Source organism: Oryzias latipes, chromosome 4 (assembly GCF_002234675.1).
Source record: "Oryzias latipes chromosome 4, ASM223467v1".
Taxonomy (NCBI): Eukaryota; Metazoa; Chordata; class Actinopteri; order Beloniformes; family Adrianichthyidae; genus Oryzias; species Oryzias latipes.
The window spans coordinates 24827608-24846850 of NC_019862.2; the positions used below are offsets into that span (position 1 = coordinate 24827608).

A 19243-nucleotide genomic window follows, 5' to 3' on the forward strand; every position below is an offset into this window, starting at 1 on the left:
CGAGGACAGAGAGGAGAGGAAGAATATGAGAGCAACAGATCATGGACATGGGATGGAGAGTCAAGGCTGCTGATCATGCCTAATAGGAATTAACCCCCTCCCTTTTTTTTTTTTATTTAACCTTTATTTTACCAGGAAATCCCATTGAGATCTTTTCCAATGGGAGACCTCATCCGTGAAAATAAAATCTGTATCATAATCAGAATTCGGGCGGAGACAACATGGACATCTTTGGATTTTACTGGAATTTATTGATTGTAATCAGCTCACACTTTTGGAACGTTACAGTTTGATAAAACAAAGAAAAAAAAACATAATGCTCCCGATTTATAGTCAAAAGCATACATTTTCTGTTTGTAATTGTCCTTTAGAAATAAACTGTTTCTGTATCCTTCATTCCCCGTTTAAAGTTAATTTTAATCCCTGCAGAATAACGTTAATGTTTTGTTATTTCATTGTTCCAGTTTTTCTTTCTGACAGTTATCCTTAGAAACTAATGCTGTGTTCACACCAGGCTCAGAAACACACATTCGAGTAACCATTTCCAGTCAAAAGTCAACGTAAACGCAATGTAAATATGCCAGTTCTGAGCCTCCGCGTTCCAAAGTCTTGCCTTCATGCATCGCTACGTAAGTTATTAAGTCTGTTTTCAGGCTCTGTGTACAAAACGTGCAGCAATTGAACACGTGTTGAACTCTGACCAATCATGGACGTGGATTTGAAGATGATGCAGGTGGCGTCTTTTTCAAAACACAAGTGCCAACCGTTTGAAAACTGATCATGAAGGACAAATTATTAATTGCTGTTTGTGTCCAGCTGGAATTATACAACACCAAAAGTCAGTCAAGAATCTGCGTTCAAATATCCGTGTTCAGCACACTCTTGAACAGGCATCACAAGGCCAGTATGTACAAAGCACAACTTGTTGCAGAGGTCTTGTCATTGGGTATCAGTTCTGAGTGTTTGTTACATTCACCGGTCAAGCTTTTCTTTAAGGGACAGATTCTAGGGTCTGTTCATTAATGTAGGCTATTTTTTTTTCTGTGGGCCATTTGTGAGTTTTGGACATTGTCCTTTATTGTTGTACTTTCTGTGTTTCGAACTACTTCAGAAGCAAAGTCACATTAATTTAGTATCTACAAAGTTTTTTTTAGCTGGAAATATAGCTGGAAATAAATTCAGGCCTCAAGAGGTTAGAGGATTGACATGGATTGTTCCCACTTGAAACTATTCCACACGCATGTCCTTAGTCCTCTGTTCTTGATAGCTATTGTTATAAATTAAAGTTTCTAAGTAACTTTGTGTCACAGTCAGTTCACATGATCGGATCATGGAACACATGTTGCAGCTTTCAAGTTATGTAATCCAACTGCATCCTCAATTTCTCAAACCTTCATTCATTCATACTCAGTAAGGTGTGCGTGGGGGGGGGGGGGGGGTCTTAGTAAGGCGCCAGGTCCAGATGGGACAGCTCGTCCTACAAGACCCACGTCAGAGGGGGTCTGCCCGCCCTCCTATAGCATAGCGTTGCGCGTCTCATTACGGTTATTTACATTCTTTCTAAAAGACACCCCCCCCTCCCCTCCCCTCCCCGAGGCTTCAGCTGTCAGCTCCAGTGTCAGTGGTGCTCTGATGGAAACTTTCAACCACCGCGTCCACCCTTGCTTGTCTACACTGCAGGAACGGGGGTGGGGGTGAGGGGGTAGTTACAGCTGGTACAACTGCCCGCGGAGGCTGAGTTGTGCGTGTGCGGGGTGTAGTGTGCTTTTAGCATGTATCAATGTGTTCACGCACATGCGTGAGCATGTGCTGCGCGAGCTTAGATGCTCCCCGAAAGGCTCGGTCGCAGCTCCCGCAGACAAAGATGCGTCCTGCGCAGCTCTGCTCCTCGTGCAGCAGCAGGCGGTCGAGCTGGCTGAAGTTCCGGCTGCACGCGGAGCATCTGTGCGGCTTCTGTTCCACGTGCATGAATCGGTGCCGGACCAGGCGGGACGCGGCGGCAAAGGCCGCTCCGCAGTCAGTGCAAGTGAAGGGTCGCTGGCCGCTGTGGATGGCCTCGTGCTCCGCCAGATTAGAGGACTTGGTAAAAGTCTTGGAGCAAACCGCGCACACATACGGGCGCACGCCCTTGTGCGCTTTCTGATGCTCCACCATGCGGCTCGCCAGCGTGAAGGTCTTCCCGCAGTCCGGGCACGCGAAAGGCCGCTCCCCCAGGTGCGTGCGTTCATGGCGCTGCAGGGACAGTGGTTTGTTGAAGGTCCTGCCGCAACGCGCGCACGGGTACGGCTTGTCGTTTGTGTGCATGTTGCGCTCATGTTTGCGAAGGTCGGAGGACCGAATGAAGTCCTTGCCACAGGTGGCGCAATTGTAGGGCTTCTCCCCCGTGTGAGTGCGGATGTGTTTGCGGTAGTCAGAAGACCAGACGTAGGATTTGGCGCAGAAGGGGCAGCCGTACGGCCGCTCCCCCGTGTGCAGCCGCTTGTGCTGCTGCAGCGTACCCTGGTGGGAGTAAGCCTTCCCGCAGATGTCACACACATGCGGCTTGAGGCCGGAGTGCGTCTGCAGGTGACTCTGGAGGTTACACAGCTTCTTGAAGGCCCAGGGGCAGTGGGTGCACTTGAAGGGTCGGTCTTGCGTGTCTACTGCTCCACGCTTTTTCATGGCTACCAAGAGTCGGTTGATTTTGTCATCAGACTTATTTAGCACGTTCTCAGACTCCACGGAAGAACTGATGGAGCTCCCCTGGACCTCAGGCAAGGAGCTTTTCTCCATGTCCTTGGGGCTATCTAGACTCGGAGGAGCCTTGAGGGTATGCTGCTTACCCTGCTCATGCTGCTCCTCAGACTTATCTACAGCTTTGCTGCACTCATAGTTTGTTTCGGTTGATGAAAGCGCAGCAAACCTCTGCAGCAGCGTGCAATCTGGTGTCTGGGGATTCAGATACAGGACTGCGCAGTCTCTCTGTGCAGATGAGCTGCTCCCAGGTGAAGAGTCAGTTCCCTGATTCTGATGAAGATGTTCTTCTTGAGGGGAAGAGGTCGCACACAGCCCCCCATGGCATTTCCTCTTTTTTCTTCTAGCAGCCACCCTGTTTGACATCTGAAAGATGCAAAAGTATGTTGATCTTCTGCACAAACACTGAATTTCACTGCCAAATTCAAATGAACAGGATCTCATGTAAAACCCTTTTAGTTCAATTTTAAAAACATTTCCATATAACTGTTAATTTCAAGTGACTAAAGGTGAAACTTGCATTAGTAACCTAACCCTTGTGCTATCTTATGGGCTCCAGATGACTCACCCTTACATTGACAATGACAAAGGTGGATAAAGGTGGAAAGATTTCATGTAATCTATGGACATCAGTGAAGATCACAAATCATTGAAGAAAAAAGGTTCAGCACACTGTCTTGTGGGTCTAGATGACCCAACTCCCAATGTTAAAGTGCCTTGGATAGAACAAAGGTTATAGGAGGAAAAAGCCTGCATTACTAATTTCAATTTTTTCCAGTGTTACTGGAAAGTACTTTAAAAAAGTCAATCTATAGGTTTTATGATTTAATTTAATCTTGAAAGAGAAAATCAACTAAATCAACTCAATTGATTCGCTTTTGTGGTTATCCCTGTAAAGTATGACAGAAAACTCATGTTAGTCTTTGCCGCTGACACACAGAACAGCTTACCATTCGGGAGGAGTTTGACTCTTGGAGGTGCAGCAGAAATGCCCTGAAGCCGGCTGGAGCGCTGAATAAGTGTGGGAGTGGGTGGGGTTTGGCAGCAGTGCCTCTGGGTCATCACCTATCCTGCGAGTCAGCAGAAACGAGCTCTCAGCCGGGCTCACCTTACCGATCTGCTTTAATGAGCTCACAGCTTGCGGCCCCCACTGATCAGTGTCAGGATTGGTGTCAGAGCACAGGAGCCCCCATTCTTTGTGCTATTTATGAATGATGTGAGAAAGAACTTAACCTCCTCCTGTTTTTTTGTTTTGTCTTTGTTTTTTGTTTTGTAAGTCCATAGAGTCATGTCAAATGTAGCAGGATGATGCTGCACAGCTGCAGGCAATCCCCTGACTATCTGAGAGCGGTATAAAAATTGTTTGGCCCAACGCTTGGGCACCTGGTGTGCTGTACTCATACCCCACTCATTTCCTAGTGGCTAACCTTCTGGGCTTCCTGGTAAGTGGTAAGATGTTGTCTCCCTGAGAGCCTGTTTAGGATTTCTAAATAAGTTGTATTCATAGCTTAAAAAGAATCCGGTATCCGAAACTTCGCCCAAGCGAGTTGAAGGTGTGGATGACTTTCTCCTCCCTGCTCAGGTGATCAGAGTTTATTTTGTCTGTGCCTCTGCCTTTTTTGGTCTTCTTCTTCTTTCTCTTTCGGCGTTTCCCATCAGGGGTTGCCACAGCGAAACAACCTCTCCTTTGAGGATGAGTCGCATGTATAACTTGGCAATGTTTTACGCCGGATGCCCTTCCTGACGCAACCCTCTCAATTTATCCGGGCTTGGGACCGGCACAGAAGCAGAGAAGGGAATAGGGAGCAGCCCGGATTCGAACCCTGGTTACACGGATGGAAGGCGCCGCAAACCAGCACGAGCTAAACCGGCACGAGCTAAACCGGCTCCTGGTCTTAATATTTATTATTTGATTTTAATTGATTTGTTTGTATGCCGAGGCATCAGATGCACCATTTTTGCTTGGCTTGGCTTCCCTTTGATTTTATTGCTTAAGAGTTGCGGATTGCTGCTGCCAGCTTCAGCTAGTGGTCTTCCAGCGCTACCTGTCTGCCCCCTCGGACGCACTCCTCTCTGCTTTGGGCACAGGGTGTCTGAAGATCCTGGGTGTGGTTGGCCTCAACTGCAGCTCGTAGCTGCCAACTCCAGGCCAGGGTGCTGCAGCTCCTGCCGGTGGGCTTCAGGATCCAGTCGGTGAGCTTGGACACACCGCCTGTGCGGCCAACAGAGCAGCGTCAACCCCTCACTACTCGAGGTTCATTGGACTTGGGACCTCTCGGCAGGTCCTAAGGACCTGTAACAGACGTGCTGGTTTTTATTCTGGTTTGGGACTTTTTATGGTTTATGTGTGAGTGAGTAATGGTGGGCACTAACTGCTGTTTTTAGCTGCCCTAACATCATATTGCCCACTCCTGTTTATACCCCCCCCTTCTTCTTAGGACCGGGTGCTTAGGCGGGGCGTGTCAGGCGACAGCGTTGGAGGCTCAGTTGGGGCATGTGTGTGTTCTGGTGTCCATTACGTTCCTTCATGTCACACCTGCATGCCACTGAGTGGGGTGTTTTCCTTTTTTTTTACCTTTGTTTACAGATCTCCTCCACGTCAGCCAGCCCAGCATTCTGTTAGTAACCCTCGGCCCAGAAAGGTTTTATACCCAATCTTCCCTCCCCAGTATGATTGTCTTTTTTTTTAAATATATTTTAGTGTTAATAAAATTACTTTAAACTGGTACCTCGTCTTGTCCTCATTTTGGAAAACAATCTGCGTGCCTTTTATTGTAAAGCGCCTTTGGGTTCCCCGGACCCTGTACCCAGGGTGGCATCGTTTACTCGGTCTGCCTCACCACTTGCCTCAAAAAGTAATGTCGTTCCGACAAAGAACAGTCCATTTTTTTTCTGACTGGATTTATCTTAAATCTGACAATGACACAACTGAAAAGACTTCACTCTTTAACTGCATGCAAATGCATGCACAGACGCTAAGAATAAGTTCAGTATCTCCTCCTCTGTATCTGTATGTACAATGAAATGGGAAATTACAAAATGAGATCTAACCTGAAGACGGCTCAGAGTCCGAATCCGGCTGAAGGTCTATGTCTTCTCCATCTGCGTGGAGAGTGTTTGCTGTACTTTTTCTTCTTTGGAACAAAAAAAATGGAGGAGGTCCGTCAAAGTAGTAGGCTATGTTCAGTGAGGTGTTTATCCACCACAGCACAAAAGGAACTGAGTGATTGCAAATGAAAGTCAGGTGTGTGGCACAATGAGTTATAACGCTAGAGGAGACATGCCCGCTTGGGAAGCCTGGCCAACTGTGGCGGAGCGAGACTCCATCTTGGTGAGGTAGTCGGGGCCCACATGACAATGATTTCTATAGCCTTTGGTGGCATCTAAGTAGCTTTATACAATTTATTTATTTAAATATATATATATAGTTTGTTGTTGTTAAATAAGAGAAACAGTCAGCATTAAAAGCTCAAACTTTAATGAAAAATGCATAGTTGCAGGAAAAATATTACAAATAATTTTTAAAAACAATTTCTAAACATTTAGAAGTTTTAGACCTCTTTGACATGTAATTTAAATTATTTAGAAAAGCCCAACAATAAGTAAATAACAAGTCAATAATAATAATAATGAATCAATTGTAAGTCAATAAATAATAACAATAATAATAAATAATTCATAGTAATTTATTAGCCAATGGTAAAATTAGTTGACCTGCAGTGTGAAGGTATACTCAATATTCACCGCAAGGAAATCTCTCACAAATGTGGGGAGATTCACAAATGACAGTGGGTTTGTGAATGCACATTCTAAAATTTGCACGATGTGTGACTTCATATTACAAGTATACCTAAAAATGATGTTTATGAAGCATCTATTGTGCATTTCTGAAAAGTTTATTGTGAATTTCCAAAAAATGTATTGTGTTTTTGTGAAACACAGCGTGCACATTTGTGCGAAACACTTATTGTGCATGTGTGAAACACAACGTGTGTGTTTGTGAAACACAGGGTGTGCATTTGTGAAACACATCGTGTGCATTTCCAAATTTATATTGCACGTTTGCGTAAAATTACAGTTTTGAATCAAAGCGTGTGTATTTGTGAAACCGGTTGTGTGCATTTCTGATTATTGAGACTGAATTAACTCCACACAGAGCTCTATGTATAGAGCACAACTTCTAACACAGTCAGAGCTCAATGTGTTCGAAGTTCTAACACATATCAGAGCAACACTGTTCATCTGTCTCATTCTTTCAGAAACTTGTTAATATATATAAGAGCTTTTATTTGTCTGTTTTTACTAAACCTTTTTAAAAGATGAGGCTGTAGAGAAGAAGGTTCAGTTTGCATTCTCCTGTGGATGAAAATACTTGTTAAAAAAACAGAAACGTTTGTTAATTCTGTATTTTTCTTCTCTTTTGCATGTCAATTTTTACAGATGTGCCAATTTCCTCCTCCTTCTCAAAGACCACAGCTACTGATACTACTACTTCTTTGTGAACAGTGTGTCGTTCTTTCAGCCATCCTCTCTGAACTCTCACTTTTAGATGTTGTAACTGTGAATCTTCAGCATTAGCTTTCTTAAACTTATTCAGCTTTTCCTCTGACATTGGCAGTTGAGGTGTAATCTTGTTTACCTCCAGCTCTTTTCCAATCAAATCTTATTCTTTATCTCGTAAGAATGCTCGACTCAGTGTGTCTGCAATATGAAGTTCTTTGCCGGATTTGTGAGTCACTTTCAGGCTGTATTTTTGCAATCTCAGGAGCATTCTCTGTAGTATCATGGGAGAGATTTCTTAAAGATGCTCTCCAGTGGCTTGTGATCACTTTCAATCTGAATGTACATGTACTGATGAAACTTCTTACAGCTATGCACAATTGAAAGCAGCTCTTTTGGAGCATATCTTTGCTGCCGGTCAGTGGTTGTCCATCTTGCAGTAAAACTGCTTCCATGCCTTGTGAAATTGCATCACCTGAGAGTGTCACTGGCTTGTTAACATCATAAAACTTTGGAGTTGGGGCCTTGGCGACGAGCTATTTCAGATGTTCAAAGGTCTCTTTCTGTGCTTTTTTTTCCAGTGCCACTCTATGTCTCTCTCAAGCAGCTGTCTGCCAAACACTGCCACCAACCTGTAACCATCAGAAGCAATGTAAGGTGTCTTGCCCAAGGACACTTCAATGCATGGGATGGGCAAGGCAGGAACTGAACGTTCGATCTTCCAATCAGAGATGGACTGCTCTACCTCTCCCTCACAGCAGGCCTAAATAACTGATGGATCAAAAAATAAATAAACAATCAAAGCTATACAAATTGACTGTGGCATGGTTCCAGTGATACAGTGAAAACTAACTTTTATGTGACTATTCTAAAGAAAATCAAAGCAAATTATCAAGACACCAATAGATGGCACCATTTACTAACATGCATGACATTTCCCTGTTTGGCCTTTACACAGTGAAACATCTTTACAAACCCAAAAATAACTTCATTCTGATTCTGTAATACTACAAAAACATAAAAGAAATGTCAGAAACTCCCCAATGCAAACGTCTGCAGTTGAAAAGTCAGCAGTTATTTAGAAAATGAAGATAAACATTACAAAGAACCACAAACCCGAATATAACCTCCCCACTTTTCATACAAACACAAATGGCCACACGATCTATAGCGATCTATAGCATCTATAGCAGGGGTGGCGAACACGCGGCTCTCGAGCCGCATGCGGCTCTTTGCGTCTCATCATATTTTCTATATATTGTGCCTAGTTTCATATTTTTTTTCTCTTAAACCACACTCAAATCCATCAGAGAGTATTAAGAATAAATAATAATATAAGTAATTTGGCAGTGAGGGTGTTTTGATGCGACACATACGTGACCGCCAATCATTTCCGCGGGTTAGGCCCAATGCCGGAAAACATAGGTAAAGATTTGATGGGCGTGCAGACTGTTAACCTCATGGTCAACATGGTGAAATTCAGAGTATAGAGATAAACACAGGACGTTTCTGGAAGAATGGGAAGATTCTTACTTTTTCACTGAACTGAATGGCAAGTCACTGTGTTTATTTTTATGAGCTTGTTTATGGCAGAAAAGAACAAAACGTATCCCGGGGAAAATTAAAAACTCTTCCTGATCATCTGACACAAATTGTCTCCTTTATTAACAAGTTTTAGCTTTTTCTTTGTGGAGCTCACAGCAGAAGGCTGCAATCCAAATGAATAAAGGGCAGTACGTGATGCTGCTTGCGCAACTGGACGGAACTTTACTTTAATTTTGAGTCAACAAATGCAGCTTCATTTTGAAAATGAAAAAGCATTTCTGGTATTGACTTTTATTTTTAATTATGCTCCAGAAAAACTTCCATACTGCAACAGAAACGACCGCAGATCACTTTTCTCATCGATCCTTTAATGCAGAGACTTATTGCCTGATATCCCTGCTTGTCACCAATGAGGCAGCGAGCAAACCGGAGACGATTGAGCTGAAATCTATTTTGAAAGAAGGCCCTGTTACATTTTGGAGAACGGAAAAATACCCGTGTGTAAAAGAGCTGCTCTCAATCTGCTGCCTGTGTTCTCCTTAATATATGTCTGCCAGTCCCTGTTATCTTGAAACACGTGAAATCAAGGCATTGGTCCGTTCTGACCGACACTCACGTAAAAGAACTGCTCAGAGAGACTTCAACTGAATATAAACCTGATCTGCAGAGGATTGCTAGAAACAAGAGAAATCCCACTGAGATCATCCCATCACTCTCTCCAAGGTATGAAATTCTGAGATGTAGTTTGGAAAACACACATGACTGAGCATGCTTGTGTGAATATTTTAATATTCCATCAATTATTAGTTTTTCATGCAAAAAGATTAGTTTTTAAATTTTAAAAAAAAGTTATAAAAGTTTTTTTTTTTTTACTGAAGGTCAAAATTAAATGAATGCCACACACATCTGAAATGTAATGTCTTTAATGTGTTTATTGTGAATATGAATTACTCAGACACCAGAAGGATGCTCTGTCCAGATGTTTGTGTACTTGTCATTGAAAGAGGAGTGTTGAGATACAAAGAATTACCAGTTAAACAGTGTTGGATGAATGGTGAAATATTCCGCTTTTATCTTCATAAATTTGACTTCAGAGGAGTCAGTGCTTTACCAGCATCAACCTCACCGCCCATCACTGAGTAGTTGTGTCAGAGAGAGGCAGGAAAAAGAGTGAGAGAGAGTGTGTGTGTGCGTGCAATGAGAGAGAGAGGTGCCTGTGGAGGGGGTATCTGACCTCCAGGGTAGTCGCTGTGTTAACTCTGGCTAAGCTGCATTTGATGTGTATTGAGGGTGGACACTTTCCTTGAAATAAACACAAGTGCAATACTTGCAGTTGTGTTGCAGGGAGAGGAGTGTTTTATGGAAAATAATATGCCTTTAATTGCGTGTTTGTGTGTACGTCTTGGCAGGTCAGTACGTGGTGTGGCTCTTTGACTCTTACAGTGATAAAATTTGGCTCTTGGTGTCAAACTTGTTCGCCACCCCTGATCTATAGCATATAGATCATTGGAGAAGTTGAACAGTCTAGTATCAGGCCAGTATCTGTTTTTTGGTTAAATGTGACCCAAGGCCCTCTTACATGTGCACCCCAAATGGAGACTGGATTTCATAAAGGGGTAAAAAATATACAATTTATTAAAAACTTGACACAAATTCCATAAAAGAGAAAGTTAAAATAGACTCGGACAGTTGGACCGCACTCCAACACTGCATGAGGGCGGCTGCCTCCTGGATCGACTCAGCCCCACTGCACTGGCGGGTAGCCACAACCACCACCAAGGGAGATCTCTGATCCAACTCACACCAGGAGTACCTGCTCAGGGCCCAAATGCACACAAAACACACCACGACCCAAACAGTGATTAAAAGAAAATACAAAACAGAAGAGGTGCACCTGAGCAGGTCACCACTAATTTATGGGCTGAAAACAGGGGGGTCCCCCTTACACAATACTAAATATGGCACCCACCAGCTACCATAAGGATAAAAGGAGGAGGCAGCCACCCTCAGCCAGGTCCAGACACCAAGATACTAAAAATGAGCACAAAACAGTTTAAAAATGGATAAAAGCAAGGGTGTCAAGCTTGATTAAAACATTAAAAACAATGACTAAAAACACTAAGCAAAACAGCAGTGGCAACTCTGCTGGAAAAAGAAAAATAAGTTAGTTCTCCCCTGGGACAAACACATGTTTTACAAACCCTTATATTACCTCTCATGCCCCAGGGTCAGAACTCATGCCACCACCTGTTAATATAAATAGAGTTTAAAATCTTGCAAACTCAAATGCCTAAAAACTTTAGTAAAAGGACTCAAATGATTAAAAGCTTTAGTAAAAAAAAAAAAAAGGTCCACATGTCAAGCTCACCCACCAAGGCCAAACCAGGAAACCAGCATCTAGATGGAACTCCCACAGCTGCTATTTATCAGCCTTGTGAGCCAATCACAGCTCAACAGACAGGTGCTGGCCATGAATGTTCATCTATGGAACACCATGAGGGACAAACTACCACCCACAGCCCTGTCTGTCACATAAAGTGTTCCTTAAAGTGTGTGACGGCAGTGGTGTGGATGTAGTGCAGTCGACCTCTGCCTTGAAGATGACAGGTTCGGTTCCTGCCTCGCCCGCCCATGTGTTGAAGTGTCCTTGGGCACTGAACTCCACATTGCTCCTGGTGGTTTTATGTTGGCGCCATTGTTTGGGATAGCCGCCATCAGTGTGGGAATGTGAGTGTGGGTGAATGGGATAGTGACTATAAAGTGCTTTGGGCCTTCAAGGAAAGCAGTAAAGTGCTACAAGAAAAAACAACAATAACAACAACACTAGGCTAAGCAAGTAAATGACATTGTCTGAACTTCAGAAACTTATTCTCACTTTTGTTAAAGGACATGTATTATAAAGGCAGTGGCGACCAAACTATAAGCCCCTCCCCCTTGAGTGGGAAGTACTAGGCCTAACAAGTTGTGCGACTATCAAGATCTGCTTTTATTTTGAAAATATCAAAATGAAGGAAAGGCAATGTTTTGAGCGTGTTTTAATAAAACAAGCTTCAAAGTAAAAAAAAAAAAAAAGATGTTTCTTGTGTATTTCTAACTTCACTTACCCCTTCATGACTGCCTTTATTTCAAACGTGTAAATAATTATTTCCTTTTTTGTAAGCTGCTTTGTTGACGCGCAGCTCTGCTCTGGCATCGATACGTCGCGTCTGCGGGCGGAGGAAGCTGGAAAAGGCGGAAGTGAGCTGGAAGAGAGTTGTTATCTAACAGCCGGACGTTTCAGGACTTCTCCTCTCCTTCATACAAAATGCCCGAAGATTCAAAACCGAGGTAAGGAGGCTGTGCATAAGCGGGTGCTCGCCACTAGGCGGTCGAATAGCAGCGGCACAGAGCAGCCGCGGTTGGCGGCATGAAAGAAGCGAATCTCTGTCAGTAGCGCTTGTTGTGGCTGAAGAACCGGCTCTCCTTACGCAGCTGTACTCCAGTCCAGCGTGTAGACCAGCTCTTCGTACAAAAAAGGGGGGCCTTTCAGTGCTTTAACAGTTCAGCTGCACGTGCATCTAAAGATGTCATGCTTTACAACAATCACGCGCGTGATTCTCAGCAGTGTCTGCAGCAGTGCACGCGCGCATGGCGGCTTGACCACTGGGCTGTTATCTGCTTTGGTCCAACTGATAAGATTCTGAGAAGATCTGAGGATTCCTGCTAAACAAACCCGATGGTTCAGACCAGACTTCATTCATTTGTTTATTAAATAAATTAAAAAAGCAAACTTGAAGACACTTGATGGTTTGATCTGTTCATTAAAATCACTTCTATCAACATTAGTAGAACTATGCTGCTTTTCTGTGGCAGGGAGCAAACTCCTTCTGTTTCAGCCAATCACAGTGGGGCGGGCGCTGACATCATAACTGATCTTCTTAACCCTTATCATGGATTTTGTACATGTTTGTCACCAAGGGCGGATCAAGACTATTCTGTGGCCCGGGGCTAACATTTTTTGAGGGCCCCACAACACGACAAAGGAGACAGTCAAGGAAATCTTGATAAATGATTCACATTTAAACATATATCCCAAATGCTTTGAAATATTTTCAGAAAGCATAACATTTTTGTCTCCAACCAAAAAAAGGAGGAACTCATTGTGTACTTAATGGGTTTTGACTTTTGTTATTTACAAACATATTTACAGATGAAAGAAAATGTTTACTTTCTTCATTAAAGTGTATTGACTTTTGCAGTTTTTTAAGTTAATATTTTCTGCATGACCAGAAGCCTCCCTACATGAAAAGTAACTGGAACACATGACTATTTCTAAATTACCTTTCATAATTTATGAACAAATGAAACATATTGACACCAGATTAAATATGTAATTGTTTCAGGGTCCAGGCATGGAACACCAGTGCTGGAGATGGGCTGGAGGGCTTCAAAGCCCACGCTGTTTTCCAGGAGATTAGCAAGAAGCTACAGGAGGTAAATGTGGGGAAACATAGCTGCCTCACCCACAGCGGGACACACTCTCGTTCCTCATGCAAGCTTTTCCTCTCCTCCAGGATGGGGAGCAGTTTGTGAAGAAAATCGGTGGAGTTTTTGCTTTCAAAGTGAGGGACGGCCCGAACGGACAGGAGGCCACCTGGTTTGTGGACGTGAAGAACGGCAGAGGCAGCGTTCACACGGACACGGGTGAGGACAACTGCAGGAGACAACAAAAACGTTGAAGGAGAGACTCTGGCGTTCCTGACTTTTACCTGTCGCGCCATTTTGTGACTGCCTGCAGATAAGAAGGCTGACTGCACCATCGCCATGTCTGACGCCGATCTGCTGGCTTTGATGACGGGGAAAATGAACCCCCAGACTGTAAGTGTTCAGCCTTTGGGTAGGGAGAAGAAGGCATGATACCAGTCATGGTGGAATGATAAGAACCTCTGTGATCCATGTCAGACTTGGAATCCTTTCAGGACTGTTCTGTTTGTGCTTCAGTGTGTAAACTCTGTTCTGCTAGTCATGCAGGACTATGTGACGCCTCCAGCAGCAACAACCACAGCATCCTGGTGTTTGAGCACTTCTTCTGTTTGTTGCTCATATCTGCTGGTGGATCAGTTTAAGCCTAAGCTGACCCACAGCTTACTCGAAGTCCGATTGGACCAGTGCTTTGGGCATTCCTGGACCTCCCTCATAAAGGATGCAAAATAGTTTCAGAAATGTGCCGATTTGAACAAGAGCTGTGACGGTGTGGGATTTTTGATCACCGCGGTGATGAACCAGCAGGGGGCGGGGTGTCGTGGTTAACTGAAGCCCCCCCCCAAAAAAAAAACACAAAAAAAAACACAAAATCCCCCGACGGCCGCGTTGCAAATGAATACAATTACAACGCAGTATTCTTTATTAACCAATAACAGTAACTACTAACTATCTAGCTAATGAACAAACCATATACCTTATTTTCCGGACTATAAGTTGCTCCGGAGTATAAGTCGCACCAGCCCAAAAATGCATTATAAAGTAGAAAAAACACAGACAAGTCGCACTGGAGTATAAGTCGCATTTTGACGGGAAATTTATTTGACAAAATCTGAGACCAAGAACTAATAACTTGCACAACCTCATATGACACAATCATAGCAGACTGTTTATGTCATAATTTCACAGTAAATCTTTCTCATACTTATTTATTTATTCCTTTCATGAAGCATCATTGTCCAACTAATACTCTGTTTTCATCCTGTATTTGTAGAAACAGTTGTCATTTTTATTGCATTTCTGAATCTATGAAATCATTGGAAAAAAGAATATTATTTTGTTAGCCTTCAAGATCTTACTGTAAAAAAAGTTTGCTGATTCTCTGAGTCACTTAACATACTCTTAACACTTAACATACCTCATTGACCCAGGAACATCATCTCTGTTCCTCACAAATGAACATAACAGGAGGGTTAACAATGTATTTATTTCAGTTTAGTTCTAATATAAGTCGCTGCGGATTATAAGTCGCACCCCTTGCCAAACTATGAAAAAAAAGGGCGACTTATAGTCCGGAAAATACGGTAGGTGTTGTAGAATGACTGTGTGTATTTGTGTCAGTGCGCTGAGTGTGTAGGAGGAAGGAGCGCACACAAGTGTGTTGGGGGGGTGTGTTGATTCTTCTGCAGCAGACCGCTCTGAAGCTGCACGCCAGGTTTCACCTGTGCTCTCTGGTACAGACATCTTCTCAGAATATGATATATTGCCCAGTAATAAACAGTCTGCAGACACTTTGTCATCTTTCCGGTAGCCATGAAGCCTGGCACCCATGAGGAACGCCATGCAGGAGTGCAGGATTTATACAAACACGTAACTTTGTGCTACACAAAATAGTTCCCAAACAAAACATGTAGTGATATTCATCGAAAGCTAACGGTGCACGTTCGGTGTTACTGAGTGAAAAAGAACAGTAAAAACCCCCCCAACGCGAAATCCTCCGGCGGGCGGCCGTGTCGCGCACTCAAGAACGCACGCAGCTTGTAAGGGAAATGAATATAATGGAAATGAATAATTAGAACGCAGTAAATTTGTGGTATTTCCTCGCGAAACGGAAACTTCTGTTGTAGAATCAATGAGGATGTGCTTCTGAAACCGCACGCGCGCGTGTGTGAGTAGAGGGAGCGCGCCGCCTGCAGCGCAGAGGCAGTGACAGCCGCTGCGCAGCCCAGGGTGAGAGACACGGTGCAGGGAGTGAAGGAGAACAAGTCTGAACACAGGACTAGCAGAAAAAGTAAATTATCAGCAAAGATGATTTAGTTTCATGTTTTTATCATAGTTCCAAAAAAAAACTTAAAATCCAACATTCTTTATAGCAAAATTAATTGAGGTGTCGTCCATTAATGTCTAACGATGGACATTTCATCTGGCATTATCCCATACATAGGCTGTAAACTTTAGGGTCACTTCTCCCACACGTGACTGGGGGCGTCTGGTTTATGAACACATTTTTGGTAAAGCACTTAGCATCGAGTTTGAAGCGTGTCAAAAAAGAGGCTGCAGATGCGAATTTGAAGCGTGAATCGCGCTTGGTGTGGACGCAGCATTTTCTCCCAAAATTTCCACTTAAACTCCAGTGCTAGATATGATTTTTGTTTTTCTTATTCATGATGCATCTTTTCGGCTGCTGCGACTTATACCCCAGAGCGAGTTAAAGTTAAAAAAAATAAAGTAATTCAGTTTTCGTATTTGTTAGTTCCCCCCTACATGACATTCCAAATAGATCCCCCCCCTCTCCCCTCCCCCGTTGTCAATTGACAATGAATGTTGGACGTTTAGCAACAATAACACACTGCTGGAGGATCTAGACCACTCTGTGCTGTCGTGCGCTCTCAAACGTGCCCAGCTCTTGTTTGGGTCATTTGGTCAACCTTTGTTGCCTTCGACCTACTTTCTCCAGATCCAGATAATCTGTAGACTCACCAAACCAGCAGCCGGACCTTCAGTCTCGCATTAAAATCAGATTCACAGCCATTCTAATGAGACCCCCTTCTCCTTTCTCAACCCCCCCACCCCTCCTATCCCATCTGGTTTGGCAGGCGTTCTTCCAGGGCAAACTGAAGATTACTGGAAACATGGGGCTTGCCATGAAGCTGCAGACCCTGCAGCTGCAACCAGGCAAAGCCAAGCTGTAGAGGAGAAGCAGGCTCTTCTGAGCGAGGCGGGGGCCACCCAGCTGGTCCAACCAGAGGGTATTGAAGGACAGATGATTGATTTCCTGATTGAGCGTCCTCTGACTCTCTCATGATTGTGGTGACAGCCTGCTAGGATTGGGACTGTGGTACTAACCTCTGTGAGCACTTCTCCACGAAGAAGACTCCCTTCTGTTGGGAGCGTCTGCACTGCGTCTTCATCCGCCTGATAGTCTAAGTGCCTCCTGGTGTCAGACTGGTGGTCCTGTTCACGGTTGTAACCCACTGCTGCTTTCTCTGTTGTGATCTTGAACTGATTTTTACTAAATAAACTAGTCTTTCTCTGTTTTCTTTTGCGGTTCCTTTCGTCCAGATGGTCACCGCTCTTTTGAAACGCTGATATTCCTGCAGGCAGAAACAGAGGCTGGATCCTCTGGAAACTTAGTCTTTCAGCTCTGCAGCCGTATGAACAGATAAACTAACCATGGTGACATCCTGACTCAGAATTTTCACTACTCATCACCTCCCTTTTTACTAGAAACAGTTTGTGATTTATTGTTTCTTTCTCAGACCTGCTGCTTTGCTGCCTTTTGCTGGTTCTGTTTATTCGGTCCAATAGTTTAAACAAGCAGTACAGGATCAGAAAGACTTCTGATTGAAAAGTTTTTTTTTTTTTTTTAAACAATATAAGATGCTGACTTGTCAAGTTTTTGACAATAAGAACTACCCAGAGGTACTTAAAGTCTGAACACTGTCAACTTAGGTTTCTTTTGCTCTTGTGCATGTATGTCCAATAATAAATTTTGATTTTTTTTGTGGTTCTATTTATATTTTAAGACTTAAAAAAATGAAATATTTTTTGTTTTATGGGAGATTATTTTAACTTTGAAAAAATATTTTAAATTACTTCATATTTTTTTAGACTCAAATCTAATTTTTTTTTTTTTTAAGAATGTAACCATCGGTGACAGATTTTTTTTCTTTCCAGATTTCCTTTTTTTGGTTTTAAAAATGTAATCTATAGCAAGCCAAATGATCAGGATGCCTCACCAAATGACATGAAAAACATCAATAAAAACTAAAATGTCCGTTCTGCAAAACTAAAAAAGAAAAGGTTATCTGCATTTTTAATTTGATGTTCATGAATGTGGGTGACGAGCTCTGCACTGTTTTCAGCAAACACACATCCACTCATCCAGATGTTACTAATATTTAAATGTACAAAACTCCAGCTGCTGCGCACATGCAAGACAGTCAGGGGCACTGCAAAGCTCTCAGGGGCGTCAAGGTTAAAGTCACGAGGATCCCACTAACCATTGCTCATGACCCTGACATAAAGAAAAACTGCTCGTTAGTATGTTGGTTAAAAAATTTATAGTAAAGTTAATAAAATGTTTTATAAACGCAATGAATTCCATTATTATATACCATCAGTTCAGGAACAACATTTGACATAAAGTCAAAGCCAAAACAATCATGCGAATCAAGAACAGCAAGTGTGAGTATCGGGATGGAGAAATGTCCAGGTGTCTATTTTCAAGAACAAGAGAAGAGTTGTGGAAACTACAGAGAAACAAAGCCAATGAGTCACAATAAACCAATTGGAAAAAGTGACTTCATGCCAGAGAATAAAACCACAGATGAAATACTCGCTTTGAGGATGTTTCTGGAGGAGTACAGAGAAGGTCAGCACGACCTTCATTGTGTTTTTGTAGATTTAGTGAATGATCTAAAAGTCCAATTTATCTTTTGATCTATTTTAAAAATGTTCCCAGTGGTCTTTTAATTATGATTATACTGGTTTTAGATCTAAAAACGTTTTCTAGCACATAGTTTCTGCAGAGTGGCAGGAGTTCATCAGAAATTCACCTCTGAGTTATGAGATACACCGTTGGCATGGAGTAAGCCTTCCCATCATGCCTTTGTTTACGATCTCTCCTGCTAGCTTCCATCTCCTCGCCACCCCAACCTAACATCACTGGTGCAACAAAATTGGTGAGCAATATTGGAGCTATCCAGCTGTAAAGTTTTGAGCCTCATACCAGCTCAGTAAAGGAAAACAAAGACATTAGTAGATCTATTTTTCTGCAAGTGGATGTATCCGTAAGGAGTTGAGGGAGCTAGTGGCTGCTTATTATTGTTTGTACATAACTATAAGATCTTTCAAACTGCATTTTTTCATCTGCCCGTGATGCACCACGATTGGAATAACGACATACTCAGTAACATAGTTTTAATCGTAATATTCTTTCTTTTTGCCCTGAGAGAAAAATGCTAAAAGAACACATTAAAAACATGAAAAACAAAATACAGATCTTTTGGTATCATTTAACAGGAAAGATCTGTGGTTTGTATGAAAAATTATGAAATGATACATGATAGAAACGTACAATGACATTAAAAGTGCCTTCTGGTCAGTGCAGTAGTCATCCTTTTAACCCTTGTGCTATCTTAGATGACCTCACCCTTGCATTGACGTGTTCTCCCTACCATGACAAAGGTGGATAAAGGTGGAAAGATTTCATGTAATCCATGGACACCAGTGAAGATCACAAATCATTGAAGAAAAAAGGTTCAGTGCACTGTCTAGTGGGTCTAGATGACCCAACTCCCAATGTTAAAGTGACTAGGACAGCACAAGGGTTACACAGTCAGACTGTAATGTCTTAACCATGATCAAGACCAAAGAGCTGTTGAACGACACCCGTGTCAAGACAGTAGACCTGAAAAAGACTGGTATGAAGCAATCTAAGATAAGCGTGTAGTTTATTGAAAAGAGATCAACGAGTGGAGCAATTATTAAAAAAATGAAGAAA

At 42.8% G+C, this 19243-nt stretch overlaps 2 protein-coding genes and 1 long non-coding RNA gene across 3 annotated transcripts; 1 reads left to right on the forward strand and 2 right to left on the reverse strand.

The window, feature by feature from the left end:
• Positions 1-228: 228 nt before the first annotated feature.
• On the reverse strand, positions 229-5937 carry LOC101157046 (zinc finger protein 648). Its single transcript, XM_004068264.4, has 3 exons — positions 5785-5937; positions 3684-3803; positions 229-3099 (listed from the first exon to the last, which is right to left on the reverse strand). Exons 2-3 carry the CDS (start codon positions 3684-3686, stop codon positions 1768-1770), a joined length of 1335 nt encoding a protein of 444 aa, XP_004068312.1. The 5' UTR covers positions 3687-3803; positions 5785-5937; the 3' UTR covers positions 229-1767.
• Positions 5938-10397: 4460 nt separating this feature from the next.
• LOC105353988 lies at positions 10398-11871 on the reverse strand. The gene is made up of 2 exons (XR_002873198.1): positions 10748-11871; positions 10398-10591 (listed from the first exon to the last, which is right to left on the reverse strand). It is a non-coding gene; the product is annotated as an uncharacterized LOC105353988 (long non-coding RNA).
• Positions 11872-11974: 103 nt separating this feature from the next.
• LOC101172485 (non-specific lipid-transfer protein) lies at positions 11975-16775 on the forward strand. Its single transcript, XM_004068165.4, has 5 exons — positions 11975-12105; positions 13161-13251; positions 13332-13461; positions 13556-13635; positions 16335-16775. The coding sequence occupies exons 1-5, from the start codon at positions 12083-12085 to the stop codon at positions 16428-16430; spliced, it is 420 nt and encodes a 139-aa protein (XP_004068213.1). The 5' UTR covers positions 11975-12082; the 3' UTR covers positions 16431-16775.
• Positions 16776-19243: the final 2468 nt, after the last annotated feature.

Excerpts from the sequence above, each read along its gene's own strand:
- LOC101172485 (XM_004068165.4), top strand. The coding sequence starts at position 12,083 with ATGCCCGAAGATTCAAAACCGAG. Across the intron at positions 12,106-13,160 it reads CCCGAAGATTCAAAACCGAG|GGTCCAGGCATGGAACACCA; the intron begins GTAAGGAGGCTG and ends TAATTGTTTCAG. Across the intron at positions 13,252-13,331 it reads TTAGCAAGAAGCTACAGGAG|GATGGGGAGCAGTTTGTGAA; the intron begins GTAAATGTGGGG and ends CCTCTCCTCCAG.